The sequence below is a fragment of the Carcharodon carcharias genome, chromosome 15 (assembly GCF_017639515.1).
Source record: "Carcharodon carcharias isolate sCarCar2 chromosome 15, sCarCar2.pri, whole genome shotgun sequence".
Lineage (NCBI taxonomy): Eukaryota > Metazoa > Chordata > Chondrichthyes > Lamniformes > Lamnidae > Carcharodon > Carcharodon carcharias.
Window position 1 is genome coordinate 25,774,881 of NC_054481.1, and position 23,188 is coordinate 25,798,068.

The 23,188-nt window shown below is 40.4% G+C and overlaps 1 protein-coding gene across 1 annotated transcript; it reads right to left on the minus strand.

Moving 5' to 3' along the window:
- Nucleotides 1-6,971: 6,971 nt before the first annotated feature.
- LOC121288527 (neuronal pentraxin-2-like) lies at nt 6,972-21,734 on the minus strand. The gene is made up of 5 exons (XM_041207097.1): nt 21,288-21,734; nt 15,138-15,354; nt 13,717-13,961; nt 8,628-8,807; nt 6,972-7,199 (listed from the first exon to the last, which is right to left on the minus strand). Exons 1-5 carry the CDS (start codon nt 21,732-21,734, stop codon nt 6,972-6,974), a joined length of 1,317 nt encoding a protein of 438 aa, XP_041063031.1.
- Nucleotides 21,735-23,188: the final 1,454 nt, after the last annotated feature.

Here is a 23,188-nt window from a genome sequence, read left to right on the forward strand (position 1 = left end):
TTTTAAAACACATGAATCATGTTGGCACCACCCCGAAGGGAATGGTGCTAAACAAAAGGAATTGATTCAGAAGATCTTATTATCTCTGAGTTGTCCCTGGCACCTCTGGCATGGAAAGTAGTCCAACAGTTCATTGCTGATACTGAACTGCAATATTCTAATTTTGGGTTTGAGTATGATAGAGTAGATCTTGTCCTTTGGGTGGCCAACTTATTGGGCCAGTGTGGAGGCCTGAACTGTTTTGAGATTGTATTAACATGGAGCCATTTGAACTGATCCCCCTCCACATCAACCAACCCAATCCTTCCCTCCCATTTTCCTGTCAGAATTACAATAAGGATCCTACATACATTTGTAGTCTGGCATAGTGAATTACTCTTTATAGAACCTGCCCAGTTTTCATTCCCTAGGTTTTAACACAATGAAAAGCAGACAGATTGTATAGTGGGCATTCAATCTGCTCTGTCAGAGCTCTAGCCAGGCAATGAAGAAGAGAATTTACCCCATATAATCTGGTGTAATTTGAAGTGTTTACCATGGAGGTTAGAGTAGGTGTTGTGTGTTTGAAATCTGGACAATGTGAGGTTGATTTTCAACCTCAGTTTAATATCTCAACTGAAAGACAGCACCAATATTTCTCAAGAGACCATGGAGAACTCCCCTGCTCTTCTTCCAAACACTGCCTTGGTTTAATGTCTCATTGCAAAAGCAGACCCCCCAATAATGCAGCACTCCCTCACTACTGAAGTATCAGCATTGGTTATGTGCTTGAGACTCTGGAGCAAAGTTTGAATCTACAATTTTTTGACTCAGAATCAGTGCTACCTATTGAGTCAATGGGAATATTACCTGCTGCGTAGTCAGCATTGTGCCTGCACGCTAGACAGCTAGGTTTACAGGTGTCACCTTTTGCAACTTCTATCTTCAAAGATGCACTGACTGCATGGCCCTATGATCTTAGAGTCAGGTAACCATCAAAATTTTAGTCAGGAACCCGTCATCAAAACAACCCAGCAGTCATGGTCCCCTGCTTGGTAGCTCTATCTTTCATCTACTGATGAGCAGTTTTGCTCTGCTTTGATGTATAGTCCTGTAATTGGACCCATGCTGAGAGCAATACAAACATCTGAAGTAGGAAGGATGAGTCTATTTCCTTGTCTTTTATGTTTGAGTCATATAAACAGATCCACCTGTGCAGTCATTTTTACAGACTGACATTTTTGATGTCCATGTCTGGTTGGTGAATAGACATGTGAGCACGTGGATGCATGAACTGAGCTGGACATAGGGATTGCTAAACCAAAGGAGACCAAGGACTACCTAGTTCAGCTTTACATGATATGATAACAAAATTGTTGACTGATCATGGTATCAACAGGAGTCCAATGTGGTTCACTAAAAATGGGAAGGGTTATAAAATTAGTGTGGTTAACTAACGGCTCATTATTAGGGAACACACTTGCTTCCATTGACATGAGTACATCTTCCAGAGCTGACGCAGTCCTAAGCAAGATCTTGCCAATGAAGAGGCAGAAAAATCTGGATCTTTACAGTTATCTTTAGTCTTGACAAAGATGTTAAGGTTCAATGCTATTGTCTCAACAGCTTCTAATTCCACATTCGAACTGCTTTCTAGGGAAAATGTTTCTCTTGAATCTTTTGATGGATTTATTAGTGACTACCTTATAGTTATAATCCCTAGTTTTTGTCTCCCTCCCCCACCACATGTTAAATCATAGAATAGTACAACACAGTTGGATGTCATTCTGAAGTGGAAACAGTTTCTTCCTATCAAACCCTTTCATATTTGTAGAGACCTCAAGCAAATCATCCCCCAATCTTCTCTTTTCTAGAGAAAAGACTCCAACCTGTTCAGTCTTCCCTAATGGTTATAACCTCTCAGTTCTGGTATCATCCTCATAAATCTTTTTTTCACTTTCTCCAGTGCCTGTTATATCCTTTATGTGATATGGAGACCAGAAACTGTGCACAGCATGCAAAGTCAGAAGAATGAAAATAGGCCAGATTGTAAGTGATATACTAATATAATGCTTTCATTTTTATTCAGTTTCTCTTTTTTTCCAAAAGATATAACAATCATTTTGATGCAAAAACATCAAATAAACAAGAGGGCTAAAGGCAATAATGTACACAGTCGATGTAATGAAAAAACATCACAAAATACAAACAGAGTCTTAAAACCAAAATTCTTCATGAAACTCCAATATCATACAATTAAAGAGATGGCCAGTATTTAATGCAGACAGTAATGCTGGCACACAAGAAACAATTTCACAAAGACAGACAAGATGACACAGTCTTGCATGATGAGGAAAGATATATTTCTTTCAACAGCTGTTTTAAAATAAGAAAAATGTGATACAGATAAAGAGTAAACCATTTAGCAAGCATGAAGTTTGGCTACTTTCAACATGAGATTCATACAGTTTAACTGTGCCTTTTTTCATCTCATTAAATCAGACGCTCTGGGGGTGGGGGTAGATCTCGATGTTTTCCATTGTTTATAAAAGAGTGATGGCAAACTCATTGTCTGTTTTACCTTGATTCCAATGGAAATAAAAATCAGGAGATATTCAATAGAGGTGTTCAAAATCATGAAGGTCTTTGACAAAAGTATATCAGGAGAAACTATTGGCAGTACAGGGGGTTTTGTAATCAGAGGACGCAGCTGTAAGATAATTGGCAAAAGAACCTAAGGCGAGACGAGGAGAAATTGTTTTCACAGTGAGGTGTGATCTGGAGCACATTCTGCCTGAAAGGGCAGTGGAAGCAGATTCAATAATAAAAACTTTCAAAAGGGAATTGGATAAATACTTGAATGGGAGAAAATTTGCAGGGCTATGGAGAAAGAGCAGGGGGGATAGGACTAATGAGATAGTACTTTCCAAGAGCTGGCACAGACACAATGGGCTGAATGGCCTCCTTCTACACTGTAAAATTCTATAATTCTATATAAAGTGGGTTACTGACATTTTATCACCCGTTTTCCTATATCACACAAAGTCAAAATGACTGTTTCTTTTGTGAATGTGTTTAAGGTTTTTGGGAATATAATATGCAGTACACACTAATACAGGTGCATCAGTTAACAAATTCACACTAAATTCCTGTCTGAAGTATGTTAAAACATTTCTCAGCCTATGTAACATTGCTTTAATAATTGCATCAACCAGCATGACAGGGACTCTGTGAACACATTGCCTGGCGCAGTGAAAGTCTAGGCCCTTTGAGCAATTCAGGAAATCCTGGAAATTTAGTGTTTCTTATTCACACCCTAATAAGGAGAAACAGGCAGGAAGGTCAGGAAACAGAGGACACAGGTTTAAGATAATCATCAAAAGAACCAGAGGGGAGATGAGAACAAATTCCTTCACACAGTGAGTCGTGATCTGGATTGCGGTACCTGAAAGGGCGCTGGAAGTAGACTCAGTAGTGAGTTTCAAAAGAGAATTAGATAACTGCGCGAAAAGTAAAAATTTCCAGAGCTATGGGAAAAGAACAAGCGATTGGGACTAATTAGGTAGCTCGTTTGAAGAGCCAGGAGAAGCACAATGAGCCAAATGAGCTCTTTCTGTGCTTTATGATTCCATGAGCTTCTTTTTGCAACTCAGATTAATCTTGTGTGGATTGGTACTAATTGGTTAATTAAAGAATTGAACTCCCTTAAGTGGGAAAATGTACTGTCCCGGGGTCATACATACTACATCTTTTGCAAATTACAAGTCTGCGCTCATCTCAGATGGAAGGGCTACAATTGATCTGTGTTGAGGAAAGAGGACAAACCAGACAGTGTTTCCATTCCTTAACATGTCTCAGTGACCAGGAATGGAAGGTGTGCACATGTGGTTTTCATCCAGAACTGGATTGGTTTTAGCTGTGACTCCTCACAAAGTCAAAATCCAGTGTCTAGACTCACACATAATGGACACTTGGGTGCTCTCAACAAATCTCAGTGCCTTCAGAAAGAGGAGAGTAAACTGGAGAATAAATTTAACTCCCTATCTATAATTTCTTGTTAAATGATATTTTGATGTTCTGTTTATCTCATCCCAAGATGGGTACAGGTAAACCTACTGGAATAAAACTAGGAATGAACAGCTGTGACAGAAATACTGCCAAAACTTACCAACTTTGCTTTTCTATCTGCTGATGAATTGTAAAACGTGCTGCCAGCCGATTATTAGTAACTTGCTTCGTGCTCGTGCCCAAGAACTATTTCACTCTCTGTTGCTATCAGCTCTGCCAGGCTCCAGTCACCAAATCTTTTATTTCTAAGCCCCTGCATCTTAACTGGTTGGTAGTATTTGTATCCTAAAACCAAGAGGTACTTTCTCTTCTGCACTGTTTGTGAAGGTGCAAAAGCATGTTTTATTCCAATCAGCCCCTTTAATCAACAGCGGTGATCTTTCAATGGAGAAGTTGTTGCTTTGAAGCTCACTTAAACTTCACACTGGCTTCTTTCAGGCTGGCATCTACACTCTTCCATCCTGAAAACGATTCAATTTGCAACCTCATTAAGTCCACAAACATCTGACGCTGTTTACCTCTTTCCAGTCCTATCCAATTGCGCTCCCAAGCCCCTTTTAAGGCTCAATAAGGAAAGTCAGGGTGTAGAGATCAGAAACTATACTGCTTTCGGTGCTGAAACTGGCTGGATTTACAGATGACACACAAGGCAGGGGATGTTAGAATTGACCTTAGCAACCTGGGTGAGGGGGGTGGGGGATGAAGAAACATCAGCCAGGATTTCTGGTGCCAGCTGAGAATGTGCATTTGAGGATGGGATTGGGTGTCTGCACAATGCCTTCAAGAACAAATGGCCTACCATCACTTATTGTCTTGGCTTACAAGTGCCGAATGATCTTTTGGGTGAGATGCTGGGGTTGCAGTGCAAAGTGGCCTTTTGGGTGAGATGCTGGTAGTTTGCCAAGAGCTGGCAACAGTACAGACAAAATAACAAGTCACATCTGAAGGACAGAGGACAAGTTAGTCTCAATCTTTTAAAACATGCCGATCTTTAAAAAAAAACAAAGTGCTTTACTTTATCTGAAATCTGGATAAAGCACCTTTGGCACAAAATGTTTAATAAAGCCATTCGAACTTGGAATAAAACTCATTTAAATCTACTAATTATCAATTGACAATTAAAAAATATCTGCCAGTTGAAGCTTATGAACAGAGGTCTACAAACTTTCATCCCAATAAATAAAATGATTGGTTGCCTTTTACTCTGTATTTCATCAGATATATTCAAGAAATTGTACTGATACAACAACAACAAAAAAACCCTTGTCTTTCCTCAGATATCAAGAATAAAAGCAATGGCGTGAAAAAGTTGTGCTATTTTATCTGACTGAACTGTCTGTTTGCCCTGTGGCTGAACTAGAAGGTAAAGTGACTGTAAAACAGAAAAGATGTGATAGCAGGAAAGTCTCTCTTTTCCCCAGCTGAATTTTTGTGATGGGAATATTTTGTGGGAATAGAAGGGGAAGGATTTTGTGGTTGTAATGATGGCAAAAGTGTCTATGTTCATCATCATTACTTCTCTAAAACTGACAGTAGCTTCTGGAATCCACATGTACACAGTAAAATGCGAAAATCCAGATGTTGCTGTCAGTGATCTATACTTCCCCATGGGCTGTGCTGTTGAAGTCCCCACAGGTCGCAATCAGGTAGAAGTTACTTAACCAATGAGAACTTGTCTGTTTTTGCTATTTGCCTTGCAGAAAAAATGGAAATAGTTACACCCTGTTGAATGAGGTGTAACTGGGGTTTAAATTGTGTACTAAATTCATCATTCCTCATGGAAAACCTCCCTGGCTGTAAGAGGTTAATTTTATACTTGTGGAATGTTAAATTTCTCCATTATGATAAAAAAAATGCCATTTATTTAAGTAATTTTTAAAAAAATTGCTTATGTAATTTAAACTTCTATTGTAATCCCAGGGGTATGCCCCAATTCACTTTCTGAAAAATGTAATTAAAAGTGAACAATAACAAGTGCATTTTGAGTTCCTGGCTTGCTGTCTGTGAAAATACTTCAACACGATTGGCTGTTTGACAACATCACTGATGCTGGAAACTGGGAGGCCCCCTTGACTTGGCGCCAGATTCAAACTTGCACTGGGATAGGAGAAATCCAGACCTGATCTGGATCTTCCTGGGCAACTTTCTTTGAGATCGGTGGCAATCATCATTGCTTCACCATTGACTAAAATCTGGGCCATGGTGGCAAGAGTGCATCACAACACATGTCAATGAGCATTTGAAAAATTAACATTTTGGGTGGTAATATCTTCCCAGATACTTCTGCATATCAGAAAGAAAGGGGCTCACGTTTGTACAGCACCTTTCACAATCTCAGGCTGTCCCGATGTGCTTTGCAGCCAATGAAGTATTTTTTGAAGTGTGGTTACTGTTATAATGTGGGAAACACGTCAGCCAATTTGCGCACAACAAGATTACACAAATAGCAATGTGATCATAACCATTTCACCTACTTTTCAGTGAAGTTTGTTGTGGGATAAATATTTGCCAGGATCCAGGGGGTTTTGCCCCTGCTCATCTTCCAATAGTGCCATGGGATCTTTTACATCCACTAAAGCAAGCAGACAGGACCTCAATTTAATCTCTCTCCTGAAAGATGGTGCCTCCAAATGTGCAGCATTTCTTCAAGTCTGCACTGGGGATGTCAGCTTGGATTTTTTGTGTTCAACTCACAGGTATGGGACTTGAACATATGACCATCTGACTCAGAGGCGGGCGTGCTACCTACTGATATATGGCTGACAGAAATATTAAGTTTTAAAGACACACAATAAAATACCACAGTCAGTGGTCCCTCCCACGAAATGCAAAGTCAGCTGGGAAAAAGAATATATGTTTAACCATATCACAGAAAGTTGTCTGTACGAAAAGAAAGCGGCACTTATGTGAATCCTGACCAGTGATCAGGAACTAACCAAACGCTCCTGGCAAGTCTCCAGTGGCAATTTGGTTGCTCCACCATTCACAACCACATTGTTGTCAATCCAGGGAATGATGTTGCCGGCCAGGTTGGCAGAGCAGTTGGCCATGCTTCTGATGTCATCTGAGGTGAGAATGCGGTCCCAGATATTGAAGTGACTGAGTTCTCCAACAAATGCCTGTGTTGCATCAAACCTCCCTCCGACTGTATCCTAGATGAGAACAAATTTACATACAAATAATTGCTGCAATACATTCAGTACAAGTGCCAATTTAATCCCAATTGCTATGACTTTAGGGTTTGTTTTAGTGGTGCAGCCTATGAGTTCCAAATTGGGAGACTATGTGCCTTGGGTCTCTTGGCAATGTGAATTCACTAATAGTTCATAGGAACAGGAGGAGGCCATTCAGTCCCTTGAGCCTGTTCCATCATTCAGTTAGATTATGGCTAATGTGTACTTCAACTCCATTTGCCTGCCTTTCCTTGTTACCCTTGCTCATATTCAAGTTCACCCCTCCAGTCCATTACAGCAACATATGACTGTTGTTCACATCTTCTCTTCTCTGCTATCCTGCCTGGGAGACTATTCAAAACAGACATCACTCTGAGTAAAAAAAAATTCTTCCTAATGTGTATTATCTAACTTTTCTTTCAAATTTTTACGCTTTTTTCCTTATGGTCCTAATGTGAAATAATATAATGGATGTCTATTCATATCCATTTATTATTTATAGACGTTGAGAAAATCTACAAATAACCATTTTCTTTCCAAACTCTCCACATTGAGATTCATTAGTGTTACATGTACATAAATGATGCAAAATTTTTGACCAATGTGCAATGCTTTATACACAAACATGCTAAGTTACAGTTACCAATTGTTTGGTCAGTTACCTAGCCAATGTAACTTTTTTTTTTGCTGCAAACTCTGCCCCTATTACCTCCTTCTTATGCAATAAGTTGGCCAACATTTGGCTTCAATAACCAGCCTATTAACATAAATTTAAAAATTAGATCTTTGCCACAAATGGCCACATCCCATGATGAATAAAAAAAGTACAACTGGGATTCAAGCACTGACCTCCTACAGGATTCCATTCAATACTAGCTCAATTTCAACTGTCATCCGTACCCTGTTTCATATTTAACTCATTTTGCATCTAGTCCTATGTTGTGTCTGGATTCATTAGAAGTCTTTCATGTGGAACTTTTGCATAAGTTTTCTGAAAGTCCAAATAAACTATGTCCCAGAGAGTTATGATATCTGCTTTATATGTTACATCCTCAATGATGTCAAGGGGGTTTCTCAGGGTAGGATATGTCTCTTAACTCCACCTTTGCTAGTCATGAGTTGAGGAAAACCACAGTGGTGAAGGGCTTTGGGAGCCACAGTTCCAAAGATACTTGTTCCTTCCAAGCATGTTGCACTTACTACATGTTATGTCACAAATTGCTCATATGCTGAATCCACAATGTTACTATACAAAAGAAATCTACACTTTCTCTTATAAAAGCTTTACTAAATAACCTTTTTTCAGAATGATGCATAACTTATGTATTTCCATTGAACCTTATACCCCTATCATAAGTGTGTGATGGACTGTGGAGGCCGTTATTAGGTACATACAGTGACACTCACCTGCTCCTGTCCCAGGATCAGGTCACCACCTGCTTTGATGGGATGCCAAGGTGCCAGATTCTCCCCCGTGCCACGTAATTGGCCATCTTGATAAGCCTCCCATATGCCATCCCTGGTGGTCCATGTTATGCAAATGTGATGCCACTTGCCATCATTAATATTCATGGGCAGTTGGGCTACCTGTTGACAAGATACTTAGGATAAGGTCAATGATTCGCACAAGGGTTTGTTTTTAAGCATAGTCACAATATTTAGTGTTGTTTTGCCAAAATGGTTCTGAAGAAAAATGTTAGCAGGTTTCTGTATTTTCTAATTGGAACTAAGAATATTGAACACCTGGAAGTGGTTGTCAGGTAAAGTCACTCATCTAAGGATTTTGGGGAATAAGGTAAATCACAACGGGGGCAGTTTCCTCTGGTCCACTATGTTTTATTATTCATTCATGGGATGTGGGTTTTGCTGGCTAGTCCAGCATCTATTGCCCATCCCTAATTACCCTTGAGAAGGTGGTGGTGAGCTGCCTCCTTGAACTGCTGCAGTCCATGTGGTGTAGGTACACCCACAGTGCTGTTAGGAAGGGAGTTCCAAATTTTGACCCAGCAGCAGCAAAGAAAAGACAATATATTTCCAAAGCATTGCAAGGGAAACTTGCAGGTGGTGGTGTTCCCATATGTCTGCTGCCCTTGTTCTTCTAGATGGTAGCGGTTGTAGGTTTGGAAGGTGTGTCTAAAAAGCCTTGGTGAGTTCCTGCAGTGCATCTTGCAGATGGTACACACTGCTGCTAATATGTGTCAGTGGTGAAGAGAGTGAATGTTTGTGGATGTGGTGCCAATCAAGCAGGCTGCTTTGTCCTGGATGGTGTCAAGTTTCTTGAGTGTTGTTGGAGCTGCACTCATCCAGGCAAGCGGAGAGTATTCCATCACACTCCTGACCTGTGCCTTGTAGATGGTGGACAGGCTTTGAGGAGTCAGGGGGTGAGTTACTCACCACAGGATCACTAGCCTTTGACCTGTTCTTGTAGCCACAGTATTTATATGGCTAGTCCAGTTCAGTTTCTGGTCAATGGTAAGCCCCCGGGATGTTGATTGTGAGGATTCAGTGATGGCGATGCTATTGAATGATGGTTAGATTCTCGCATGTTGGAGATGGTCATTGCCTGGCACTTGTGTGGCATGAATGTTATTTGCCACATGTTAGCCCAAGCCTGGATATTGTATAGGTCTTGCTGCATTTGGACATGGACTGCTTCAGTATCTGAGGAATCGCAAATGGTGATGAACATTGTGCAATCGTCAGCAAACATCCTCACTTCTGAACTTATGATGGAAGGAAGGTCATTGATGAAGCAGTTGAAGATAGTTGGGCCTAGAACACTAACTTGAGCAACCCCTGCAATGATGTCCTGGAACTGAGGTGATTGACCTCCAACAACCACAACCAACTTCCTTTGTGCTACTGCTAGATATATATGAGTCTAACCAGTGGAGAGTTTTCCCCGATTCCCATTGACTCCAGTTTTGCTAGGGATCCCAGATGCCACACTAGGTCAAATGCTGCCTTGATTTCAAGGGCAGTTACTCTCACCTCACCTCTGGAGTTCAGCTCTTTTGTCCATGTTTGAATCAAGGCTGTCATGAGGTCAGGAGCTGAGTGACCCTTGTGGAACCCAAACTGAGCGTCAGTGAAAAGGTTATTGCCAAGCAAGTGCCACATGATAGCAGTCTTTATGACCCCTTCCATCACTTTATTGATAATTGAGAGTCAGCTGATGGGGCGGTAATTGGCCATGTTGCATTTGTCCTGCTTTGTGTGTACAGGACATACCTGGGCAATTTTCCACATAGCCGGGTAGATGCCAGTGCTGTAGCTATACTGGATCAGCTTGGCTAGGGTCACGGTAAAGTCTGGAGTACACGTCTTCAATACTTTTGCCAGAATATTATCAGGGCCCATAGCTTTTGCAGTATCCAATGCTTTCAGCTATTTCTTGATATCACATGGAGTGAATCGAATTGGCTGAGACCGGCATCTGTGATGCTGGGGACCTCTGAAGGAGGCTGAGATGGATCATCCACTCGGCACTTCTGGCTGAAGATTGTTGCAAATGCTTCAGCCTTATCTTTTGTACTGATGTGCTGGGCTCCCCCAAGATTGAGGATGGGGATATTTGTGAAGCCTAACTTTCCAGAGTTGCTTAATTGTGCACCACGATCCACGATTGAATGTGGCAAGACTGCAATGCTTAGATCTGATCCATTGGTTGTGGATTCACTTAGCTTTGTCTATCGTTTGCTGCTTATGCTGTTTGGCATGCAAATAGTCCTGTGTTATAGCTTCACCAGCTTGACACCTTATTTTTAGGTATGCCTGGTGTGGCTTCTGGCATACCCCCCTGCACTCTTCATTGCACCAGGGTTGATCCCCTGGCTTGGTGGTAATGATGGAGTGGGGGATATGCCAGGCCATGAGGTTACAGATTGTGGCTGAACACAATTCTGCTGCTGCTGCTGATGGCCCTCAGCACTCCATGGTTGTCTAGTCTAGAGTTGCTAGGTCTGTTTGAAACCTATTCCAATTAGCACAGCAGTAGTGCTACACAACATGATGGAAGGTATCCTTAATGTGAAGACAGGACTTTATCTCCGCAGGGACTGTGTGGTGGTCACTCCTACCGATATTGTCATGGACAGATGCATCTGCATCAGGCAGATTGGTGAGAATGAGGTCAAGTATGTTTTTCCCACACCACCTGCTGCAGACCCAGGCTAGTAGCTATGTCCTTTAGGACTCAGCCAGCTCGGTCAGTAGTGGCACTACCGAGCCACTCTTGGTGATGGACATTGAAGTTCCCCACCCAGAGTACATTCTGCATCCTTGCCACCCTTAGTACTTCCTCCAAGTGGTGTTTAACATGGAGGAGTACTGATTCATCAGCTGAAGGGGACGGTACGTGGTAAGCAGCAGGAGATTTCCTTGCCCATGTTTGATCTGGTGCCATGTGACATCATTCGGTCTTGACTGGATGTTGAGGACTCCCAGGGGAACACCCTCCTGACTATATACCACTGTGCCACCACCTCTGCTAGGTCTGTCCTGCTGGTGGGACAGGACACACAGAGGGATGGTGATGGTGGTGTCTGGAACACGAGGACAGCAGGTTTCCTTCCCTAAAGGGTATGAGTGAACCAGATGTTTTGTTTTACAACAATTGACATGGTAACATGGTCATCATTAGGCTTTTAATTCCAGATACTTTATTGAATTCAAATTCCACCATCATGGTGAGTTTTGAACCCGGGTCTCCAGAGCATTACCCAGGGTCTCTGGATTACTAGTCCAGTGACAATACCACTATGCCACTGCTTCCCCGTATGTGGGGAATTTTAAACACCCTGATATGGCAGAAACTGTGGATTGGGGAGAGAACGCTGTCCATTTGGATTTGGGAGTCTTCCCGGGCCAATCTCATTGACTGGCATGTTAAGTTACAGGCAGCAAAGACACCCAACTCAGTGGCTTCCCAGTGATCTCATGGGACCTCACTGCCATTTTAACAATGACCCAAGTGGGCAAGCAGCTGGGGCTTTCTCAACAAGCTAATTTCCTGATTACTGTCATGACGTTACCCTCCCATTATCAAGTAACCTATAGCACTCATAGCCTGTTTCAGACATTGAAAACATCAACAAAAGCAACAATCTGCAGTTATACAGCACCACTAACATTGCAAAAGGCCTGAGGCATTTCACAGGGACACTATGAAACCAAATTTGACATCAAGTCATTTAAGAATATGCTAGTACAGGTGACCAAAATCTTGGTCAAAGAGGTTGGGGTTAAAGGTGCATCTTAAAAGGGGGAGGGGAGATTTGGAGAGGCAGAGAGCTTTAGGTGAGAAGATTGGGTATGTTCAAGAGGCCAGAATTGGACGAGCAAGAGATCTCAATGGGTTGTGGAGCTGGAGGATGCTATAGAGATAGAAAAGTGTGAGGATTTGGAAGTATTGAAAACACTGATGAGAATTGTAAATTCAAGTGTTGCCGAATTGGAAGCCAATGTAGGTCAGCAAACACAGGATGTTGGGCGATTGTGACATCAAGTTTACAGAAAGCAAAAGGTGGGACGCCAGCCAGGAGAGCGTTAGAATTGACTAGTCCAGTTACAAAGACATGGATGAGAGCTTCAGCAGCAGGTGAGCTTAGACAGGGTGGAACCAGTTGATGCCAGGGTGGAGCCAGTTCCACAGAGGTGGAATTAGCCAGTCTTGGTGATGGAGTGGATATGAGATTGGAAGCTCACTGAAGGTCATATAAGATGCCACGGTTGTGAATGGTCTTTCTGATCCTCAGATAATGGCCAGGATGTGGGATAGATTTGGTAGCTAAGGAACAGATTTTGTGGCAAGGACTAAAAACAATGGCTTTGGTTTTCCCAACCATAAAGTATGATCACTTTGGCAAGGCTGACAACTCACTACCAGTTACCACATACAGAGGACAAAGGGCAAAAATGGTCCAAATAATAAAATCTAAGGTGACAGAACTGAACAATGTGCACATATTTAGCACAGGTTTGAAGTCTGATTGGAATGTTTTAAGGGTAAAAGCATGAGGCAAAAAGAACAATCAACCAATTCTGTAAGAAAGGCTGCACAGCAATCTTCATCCCACTTCCAACTCATCATCTGCAAAATCAAGATGTCCATGATAACTTAGTGTCCTTAACCTAGCAGAATTCTCAATTGGTTTTACAAAAGAGGGATTCAGAGTTAGGGGAGTCAGAGTTAGGTGTAAGGTAAAGATTTTGAGGAAGCTTTGAAGGTAGGGGAAAAGTGATATAGCAAAGCAGAAGGGTTTAGGAGCCAACGGCTGCAGTCGGAATTCTCTCTTCCTGTTAACAATCTATTCCATAAGCTTACAAAAATGAAAACATTCATTCTTAAAATGGTCCATTTTTCAAGTTGGCAATGAAATGTTTGACTAAAAAAGTTAATATCACTTAAATATATTTTGACGCTAGTAAATGTTCAATCGATAATATGATCAGTTATTCCTGTGTGCCATATGGATCATTAATCAGTGATACATACCTTGTCATTAATAAGTAATTCAATTGGATTTTTTCCCCATTCAATGAGCACAATTTCATTAGCTTGTCCGGGCACAGCATAAGAGAAGGGTGTTCCAATACCAGATGATGCCCTGGACCGAATCCACATGCACACAGTGAAGGCATACATTTCAGGGAGACTTTTCTTTATCCTGGCAAACAGGTAATTAGTTCGCAAAGGTAGCGACACCTTGAAATCATCAGGCGACTTAAAGCCACTGCTCTCTATTGGGGATCAAAAAAATTAATGATTAAATAATAAGCTATTTATTTGTCAGATACAAATGAAGTAGGACACTTTGTACAGATCCAGTAACCTCAAAGAAGCATTTCTGAGTAATTATTTACAGAATATTTATAATTTTAAAATAAATTTGTTCATGAACAAATGATGCCTTTATTCAAAAAATCATCTTTTTTGTACCTAGCTATTTTGCTTGCTGATTATATTCTTCAGGGTCAGGTCTGTATAATGTTACTGAGAACAGAGGGACATTAACTCATTGCATTGAAACCATTGGAATTACTCTGCAATCTAAGGCTTTGCAATTAGAGGCATATGAGCTTCCAGTGGGCATTGTAAAGAAAGAACCTACATTTATACAGTCCCTTTCACAACCTCAGGGTGTCCCAAAGCATTTTTCTGTTAATGAAATACTTTTGAAGTGTAGTTACTGATGTAATGTAGAAAAGGCAGCAGTCAAATTACGCACAGCAAGCTCCCACAAACAGCAATGTGATAATGACCAGATGATCTACTTGTGTGATGTTGATTCAGGGGCAAATATTGGTCAGGAATCCAGGGACAACTCACCTGTTCTTCTTCAAAATAGTGCTATAGGATCTTTATGTCCACTTAAGTGGCAGACTGGGCCTTAGTTTAATGTTTCATCTAAAAGATGATATCTCCAACAATGAAACACACATTCCAATGCAATATTGAGGGAAAGTCTAGATTATGTGCTCAAGGCACTAAAGTGGAACTTGAACCCACAAGATCCAAGGGTACTAGGCACTGAGCCAAAACTGCAAGTATATTGCGACACACAACATTCCATTCAAGCTTTTAGTCTATGGGTATGAATTTCAAGATTACCTTCATGCCATAATTAATGTGAATAATAGTTGATAATTAAAACTTGGGACACTCCAACAGATTTCAGATGTTTGGTTCGTTAGTACTATGCCCTAGCACAATTTGTACATTGGGATTTCTAGTTTTAGTGTAAATCAATAAATGGTTGAACTAGATAAAAATAAAACCCAGAAGGGCAATTCTCCAATTAATCATATTAGATAGAATGCATTTTCAGTTTAAATAATCTAAATAAGTATTATTCTAAAATAACCAAAAGTTATTGATTCATGGTGGATATTCCAACAACTTTGCTCAGTCAATACCTTTCTCTAATTCAGTGACCCTTTCATGCAAGGCATTGAGAGCAGACTCTGTCTTGTAACGATGGGCTGCAGTCTCGTTCAGAAGAATATATTTCTCATCCTCGAGCTCAGAGACTTTATTTAACAGTTGACTTTCCAAATCCCCGAGCTTTCTCTGAAGCTGTTCACGGAGGTCACTGGGGAAAGCATGGTTGGAAAGATTGGGGCGTGTCTGCTGCTGTTGCAAAATAAAACACAGACCATAAGTACTAAGAACTGAACCATGGACAATAAGCTTTGAAGCATAGGTTTATTCATTAACCTAATACACATTGATTTGTTCTATATTTTCATTATCATCTAGTTCATAAATTTTCAAACTGAAGTCATTATTCTGAGAGTGGTCTGTGAAGTCATCAGATTTATCTATTTATTGGCTTAGTAATGGGTTATTTCTATTTCTGAAATATAATAATGTTAAAAAAAACATTTACTACATCAGCATTGTTTTCCTCTAGATAGTTAACACTTTTGAAATTTAGGATACCCAGAATATATCAATATTTACAGAAGATTCCTGGAAGGCTATCAATATTTTGCAGATGGTCATCCACTTATAATTCCTTGAAAATCACTGATCTTGTTGACAGTGCAAAGGTTGGGAAATGTATTGCACCGAGAATAACAGCAGGCTGGGAGTGTGTTAAACAGACTGCCTCATGTAATAACACATGATGTTCTATTTTTCACTTTAGTGATCTGTCCCTTTGGAATGTTGTTGTTAAGAGATCATATGTTCCATTACTGACTCCAGTTATTCCCCCACCCCTGTTGTTGCTAATTGCCAGACACCAGCTTTTGTAGCACAGTTTCACATTGAGGAGCAAAGACAGGTTCAATGCTTTTGCTCTATTAAATATGAGTTTTCTGTCAGTCTCTAATTGCCAAAGGGCTTAAAATTACAAAATCTGATTTTAGAACACAAATACTTAATGAAACTATATTGCCTGATATTTTCATGAAGGCATTCACAAATTAAAATTAATTAAATCACTGGGCAAAGACATTTTGATACGGACAAGCTAAGCCTTGGTTTGCTGATATTAACTAAGTTCAAACCTATAGCATTAGTTGAAAGGATATGAGTGGTTAAGCCATACCCTCCTTTATTGGATTAAAACATTAATAGAATGCCCGTTGAAGTAAAATTATTATCTATCATTTGGCTTTCAGATTTCTCTACATAAAATGTTTGGTTAATCACAAAACTGCCCAGTGTACAAGACTGCCCTTAATGAAGTGAATCTCATGCAGTGAAAGGTGTTGCAGCGGTGATGTGGACCAAGCACAATTTTAAAATTGAATAAATGAATCTATTCTAGATTAGATTTGGGAGCACTTGGTACATAAATTATGTGAACATTGCAAAGTAATGTCTATAATTTTGTTTAATGTTGAAACTGTACATCTTGAAAATAATTTTATGATTTTGTTTAGTTTTTTGTGAAAAAGTAATATTTTCAGGATATTTGCATATTGTCAAATTTCACAGGTGTAATCATATAGAAATTAAGTTAAATGGAATTTACTTAATACACTACTATAATGCTGAACAGACTACATATACTATGTAATAAACGTAAAGCACATTATAAATGCCACAAGTAACATTATATAAAACACCATCAAGATAAAAAGGAAAAAACTAATTCTTATTTTATGTAACATAGCTGGTGTGAAATTAAAGTTGGGAAGTCATTTAAATTCAGTTAAATCAAGAAAATATTGCCACATCTATTTAAGAAATTATGAATGAACATTAGATTCATGTCAGAAAGGCGTCTATGCAAAGAGTTTAATTTAAAAGTCCAATTTTCTTGATGATGCTATGTTCAATACGTTTATACAGAACAAAATAATCGTCAGAATTGTCATTCTCAAATTAAAATACAATGCAGGACAGGGTCTATTGGATTAAAAATGAATAATTATACTAATAGGTTAAGACTGCACTGCATTCTTCTAACATTGCTTTCTATATCCAACCATGAAATAAAACTGAAATAATGGATTTGGAGACTATATGTCTAAGCATTGGCCCTGATTACAATCAGCCACATCTCATTTCACACAAAACTGAATGGAACAAATGTTATTGCTATACAAAAATTCAATTAAGTTCAACATGGGTTGCTGGTAGTCCTAGTGTCACACAAATTAATTGATTCATTGGGAAATATGCCTATCACAACTAATTAAACAGAACCTTTAAACAAAAAGCAAAGACCAAATAACTAAGTTCAATTATAATCTATATGTACCTCAGTTTGACCAAGTGTGAATATTTTTTGTATTGACTTGATTGGGATAATGCTCGGATTTATTACGAAGCCTTGTGCTGTGAGGTACTGGATTAAATTTAGTGAAGATACACAGATTGATCTGGAGTAGTGTGGTATCAACAGCAAGTGTCATGAGAGCCCAATAGATTCAGAATCAATAATCCTTCCAAGTTAGAACCAAAGAAACTGAAACATTATAATGACAATAACTGATAGCATAAAACAGATATAAAATATTAAATAATTCCAGTTGTTTGACAACAGAATGCTTCTTTAACTTTGTAGAGTAAAACAGGTATTTTTTCTATTTAGCTATTTTAATTATACTCCATTCTAACAAAAAAAACAAAGCCCATTGATTCAATTCACATACTTCAACGATTCAGAAATATTGATTTCCTAGTTCATAGAATCATAGAATTGTTACTGCACAGAAAAAGACCATTTGGCCCATCATGTCTGTGCTGGCTCCATGAAGGAACAATTCACCTAGTACCGCTCCCCTGCCTTCTTCCCATAGCCCTGCACGTTCTTCCTTTCCAGATAATTAACCAATTTCCTCTTGAACCTCCACAATTGACCCTGCCCCCATCACACTCTCAGGCAGTGTGTTTCAGATCCTAACCACTTGCTGCATAAAAAAGTTTTTCCTTATGTCACAATTGGTTCTTTTGCCAATTAACTTTGATCTTTTTCTTGATGCTTCCACCAATTGGAACAATTTCTGTCTTTCTACTTTGTCCAGACCCCTCATGATTTTGAATACCTATATCAAATCTCCTCTGAACTTTCTCTTCTTCAAGGAGAACAGTCCCAACTTATCCAATATATCAATGTAACTGAAGTTCCTCATCTCTGGGACCATTTTCATGAATCGTTTCTAACCCTCTAATGTCTTTTGTATTTGTTCATGGTGTGTGAGCATAGCTGGTTAGGCCAGCATTTATTGCCCATCCCTAACTTCCCTTGGGAAGGTGGTGGTGAGCTACCTTCTTGGACTGCTGCTATCCATTCTTCCTAAAGTGTGGTGCCCAGAACTGGATGCGATACGCCAGTTAAGGCAGAACAAGTATTTTATACACATTTAACTTAACTTCCTTGCTTTGGTACTCTATGCCTGTATTGGTAAAGCCCAGTAAGCCGTATGCTTTATTAGTTTCTCTCAACCTGTCCTGCCACCTTCAATAATTTATGCACATTTCCACCCAGGTCTTTCTGCTCCTGTACTCCTTTTAGAATTGTACCCTTTATTTTACATTGCCTCTCCATATTCTTCCTACCAAAATTAATCACTTCATACTTCCCTGCATTAAGTTTTTTCTGCCATCTGTCTGCCCATTCTGCCACCTGTCTATGTCCTTTTGAAGTTCTACACTATCCTCCTCACAGTTCACAAGGCTTCCAAGTTTTGTACTAATCAAAAATCTTGAACTTGCGCTCTGTACACCAAGGTCTAGATTATTGATATGTAACAGGAACAGTAGTCATCCTAATATAGATTCTTAGGGAACTCCACTATAAACCTTCCTCCAGTCTGAAAAACAACTAGTTTCCTGTAATTTAGCCAATTTTTATCCATGTTGCTACTGTCCCATTTATTCCATGAGCTCTAACTTTGCCCAGAAGTCTGTTGTGTGGCACTTTATCAAATGTCCTTTGGAAGTGCATGTACACCATATCAACTACATTACCCTTATCAACCCTTTCTCTTACCTCATCAAAAAATTCAAGCAAGTTAGTTAACCATGATTTGCCTTTAGCAACTCTACACTGCCTTTCCTTAATTAATCTGCATTTGTCCAAGTGACTATTAATTTTGTCCCAAAGCATCTTTCTAGAAGCTTCCCTGCCATTGAGGTTAAACTGACTGGCCTGTAGTTGCTGGCCTTAACTTTTTTGAACAAGAGTCTAACATTTGCAATTCTACAGACCTTTGGCACCATCCATGAATCTGAGGAAGATTGAAAAATTATGACTAGTGCCTCCACAATTTCCACTCTCACATTCCTTAGTATTCTTGGGATGCATCTCATTCTGTTCTGGTGCCTTATCAACCTTAAGTACAGGCAGCCTATCTAATACCTCCTTATCAATTTTAAAACCTGCAAGCGTCTGAGTTACCTCCTCTTTCACCATAGCCAGCACAGCATCTTCTTCCTTGGTAAAGACAAATGCAGGGTATTCCTCTAGAACCTCAGCCATGCCCCCTGCCTCCATGTGTAAATCCCCTTTTTGGTTCCTAATCAACCACACACTTCCATTTAATAGTTGAATACAAATGATATATTTCACTACCACCACCACCTCCCCGCCCCCCCCATTCCAGTACCACCACCTCTGGGTTCTCTTGAATTGACATGCACTCACATAGCGGATTCCTAGTAAATTAAAAATGCAGATGTCTTCAATTCACCCTTCCTCTTCAAACCAATACTGCTCGTTTGATTATCGTGGCAATTATTGCAGTGAACTAAATGCCATAAGTGAGTAGTTCTACTAATGATAATGAATTAATCTCAAACTACTTGTCTAAAGATAGGTTTTTGTTTCATTATATACTGGCAGGAGTACTCGTTGTGTTGCAAATAGGTCTTGTTCTATTCTTTGGTGCATTAGTTTCGACAATATCAAGACAAAACATTTACCTAATGTTTGGAGTGCACTGCCTGAAAGGATGCTGGATACAAATTCAGTAGTAACTTTCAAAAGGGAATCGGATAAATACTTGAAGGGGAGAAATTTTGCAGGACTATGGGGAACGGACTGATGACTGTGATTAATTGGATAGCTCTTTCAAAGAGCCAGCACAGGCATCGTGGGCCAAATGGCTTCCTTCTGAGATTTAAGATTCTATGAAAACAGAGCCAGCGATTTGGAAATTAAATTATCAGTGATTTTCAATGAAGATGCAGAACAAAGAGTGAGTATCTGTTGAGCTTTAATGAGACACATCAACTGATGATACTTTTTTGGTCAGAGTATATCGCTGTTAATACTCAGTTCCAACTGTGTCACTGGCAAACATGACCCGTGCCTCTGAAAGTGCCTTAGACAGCGCCGACATCTTTTATCAGCCAAGAAGTTCGTGTGGCCAGAAGATTCCCTCTCACTGTGTTTCCCTTTCTTGTTTTCGCCCTGTTCACAAAGCCAAACTGCTTTCATTGAAACCAACATTTTGCGCCTTGTGTTACATCCTAATACAGAAATTATACTTGAACTAACCATTATCAAGTTCAGGCTGGTTATTGTCCAATATATGCTACAGAGATCGGTGAAATTTGAGTGCTAACCTCAGCACTCCAATTCCGGCACAATGTGGGCTGCTGGCGGACAGTGATAGCAACAATTATTTTCAAACAAGATGAGCGTTGTAGAGCAGCCGGGAGTTTCGTTCACAAGTCAGGAGTTTCAGCACCAAGGACAACTCCGGTCATTGCCTCTGGGCAGCTTTGGTCAGTTCAGCACCGAGGACAGTTCAGTGCCCTGGACCGCTTTAGTGCGACAATCGCGAGCGACTGCCTGAATGAATCAATGTAAAAGCCTGAGGGGGAAACGATCCAATTGAGTCGTAATCACAAATTTGGGGATTATCATTTCCACTCCAATACTAAATCTCACATAGCCTGACTCGAAATCTATAATGCACACTCCGATCTTCAGCTAATTCTAACAGCCTACTATCATTATCGCTACTCTGAAAGGAGCTGTAGCACATCGGGACATTTGCAGAGATCTCGGCAAGACGAAAAGAATATAACAGAAAGGTAAGAGGTGTGGGCTGTCAACTCTCACATATCTTTACCTGTGGACTTGAAGTTGTTTATCTTACCTCCAGGCTCCCGAGTCTATCCTTCAGCGCTTGTATAGTTCGACCCAGGTGATCGACCACTTCGCTATGGTCGCGGGGGAGGTCGCCCATGGTGTCTTTGCCATTCGCTTTGTCGTATTGTTTCCTTCGGCTCCCCTTGTACTTGGCTTCCAGTTGGGCGCTCTCACACCTGGTCAGCTTGCTGGTCAGTTCTTTGATGGTCTCCTTTTGGTTACCCATCGTCTCCTTCTGCTGCAGGATGGTCTCCCTCATGTGCATCACCGTAGCGCGGAGGTCCTGCTCATGGGGCGTGTTAACCTGAATGGGCACGGGTGGGACCGGGCACGTAGGGTCTGCATCTAACGGTATGGAGGTGCAGACGAACCGAGTGGCCTTTGAATCCTGGCCCGGTGCCGTGGAGCTGATGCTGGTAACGAAAAAGACAATGGCAACCAGCAGAAGCAACATGACGGCGATGGTGACTGCGGAAAGTAATTCAGAGTGACCCAGCTATCCCACCCGGCTGTTGGAACGAAGGAGCCGCGATGGGAGAAGGTTGCAATTGGCGATGCAGTCAGACTCCAAAGCCGATTAATGCTCTTGGCGCCTTCATCCGCGCCTATTTATTGGTGGGAAAAGATTTTGCGTCAGCTGGCCTCCAAGGAATGAGCGAGATCCGGATAGTTCCAGCTCCGCCCCTGTGTAGGTTTCCACAACAGTCGTGTTGCAGTATCCGAACAGTCAAGGAGCAGGGCAAGAAAACACGCGAATGCCTCCGCCCGAACTCTTAGCAGAACCAATGCCTCATCATTCATTACTGCTTCACCTCCACTCGACACTCACCTCCATTTGCATCATCATTGAATGACTTGGAACTGATTGCGATTTTACTCCTTTAATCCTGGGAGTTCAATGAAATAGGTTAACGATCTGTTTGAAAAGATTACCTAATGGGTCAATCCCCAATTGGCCCATTTACCCAAGTAAAGATTCCCTACTGAGTCAGTATCTACTTGGTTCGAGCTAAGAAACAACAGAGGTACCATTACACTGCTGGATGTATTCTACTGGCCACCAATAGTACGAAAGAAATGAAGGTACAAATTTGCACGGAAATTACAGAGAGATGCAAGAATTATAGAGTGGTTATAATAGAGGACTTTAGTTATCATAATATAGACTGGGATAGAGACAGTGTGAAGGACAAAGAGGGGAAAGAGTTTCTAAAGCGTGTTTAGAAGAATTTCCTATATCAGTGTGTTTCCAGTTCAACAATGAAGGAGGCAATGCTAGATTAGGTTCTGGAGAATGATATGGGAAGAGTGGATTAAGTGTCAGGAGGGGAACATTTAGGGAACAGTGATCATAGTATCATAAGGATTAGATTAGCTGTGGAAAAGGACAAGGAGCAATCCAGAGTTTTTTTAAAAAATGAAGGGGGCAAACTTCAATAGTGTGAGAATGGATTTAATCCAAGTAAATTGGAATTAAAGATTGGCAGGCAAAACTGTAATGGAACAATGAGCTGCATTTAAAGTGGAGATAGTTTGGGTACAGTCAAGCTACATTCCCACAAGTGGGAAAGATAGGTCAAACAAGATCAAAGCTTCCTAGATGATGAAAGAGTTAACGAGTATGATAAAGTGGAAAAATAGTGTGTATGAACAGATGTCAGGTAGATAATAAAAGTGAGAAGTAAAATGGATATAAAACATTCAGAGGGGAAGTGAAAAAAAAATAAAAGTAGCAAAAAGAAAATATGAGAAGAGACTCCAGCTAACAAATGGGAATCCAAGAGTCTATAGGCACATAAACAGCAAAAAGGAGGATTGTGGCCAATTAGGGGGGACCAAATATGGGGTATAAACATGGAGGCAGGGAGCATAGCTGAGGCATTAAATGAATCCTTTGTATCTGTCCTT

Bases quoted from the DNA above. Each gene is read 5' to 3' on its own strand.
- LOC121288527 (XM_041207097.1), bottom strand. From the start codon at position 21,734: ATGTTGCTTCTGCTGGTTGCCATTGTCTTTTTCGTTACCAGCATCAGC. The intron at 8,808-13,716 runs GTATGTATCACT...TCTTGTCAACAG, and splicing joins AATTACTTATTAATGACAAG to GTAGCCCAACTGCCCATGAA. The intron at 7,200-8,627 runs GTGAGTGTCACT...GTTCTCATCTAG, and splicing joins TGATCCTGGGACAGGAGCAG to GATACAGTCGGAGGGAGGTT.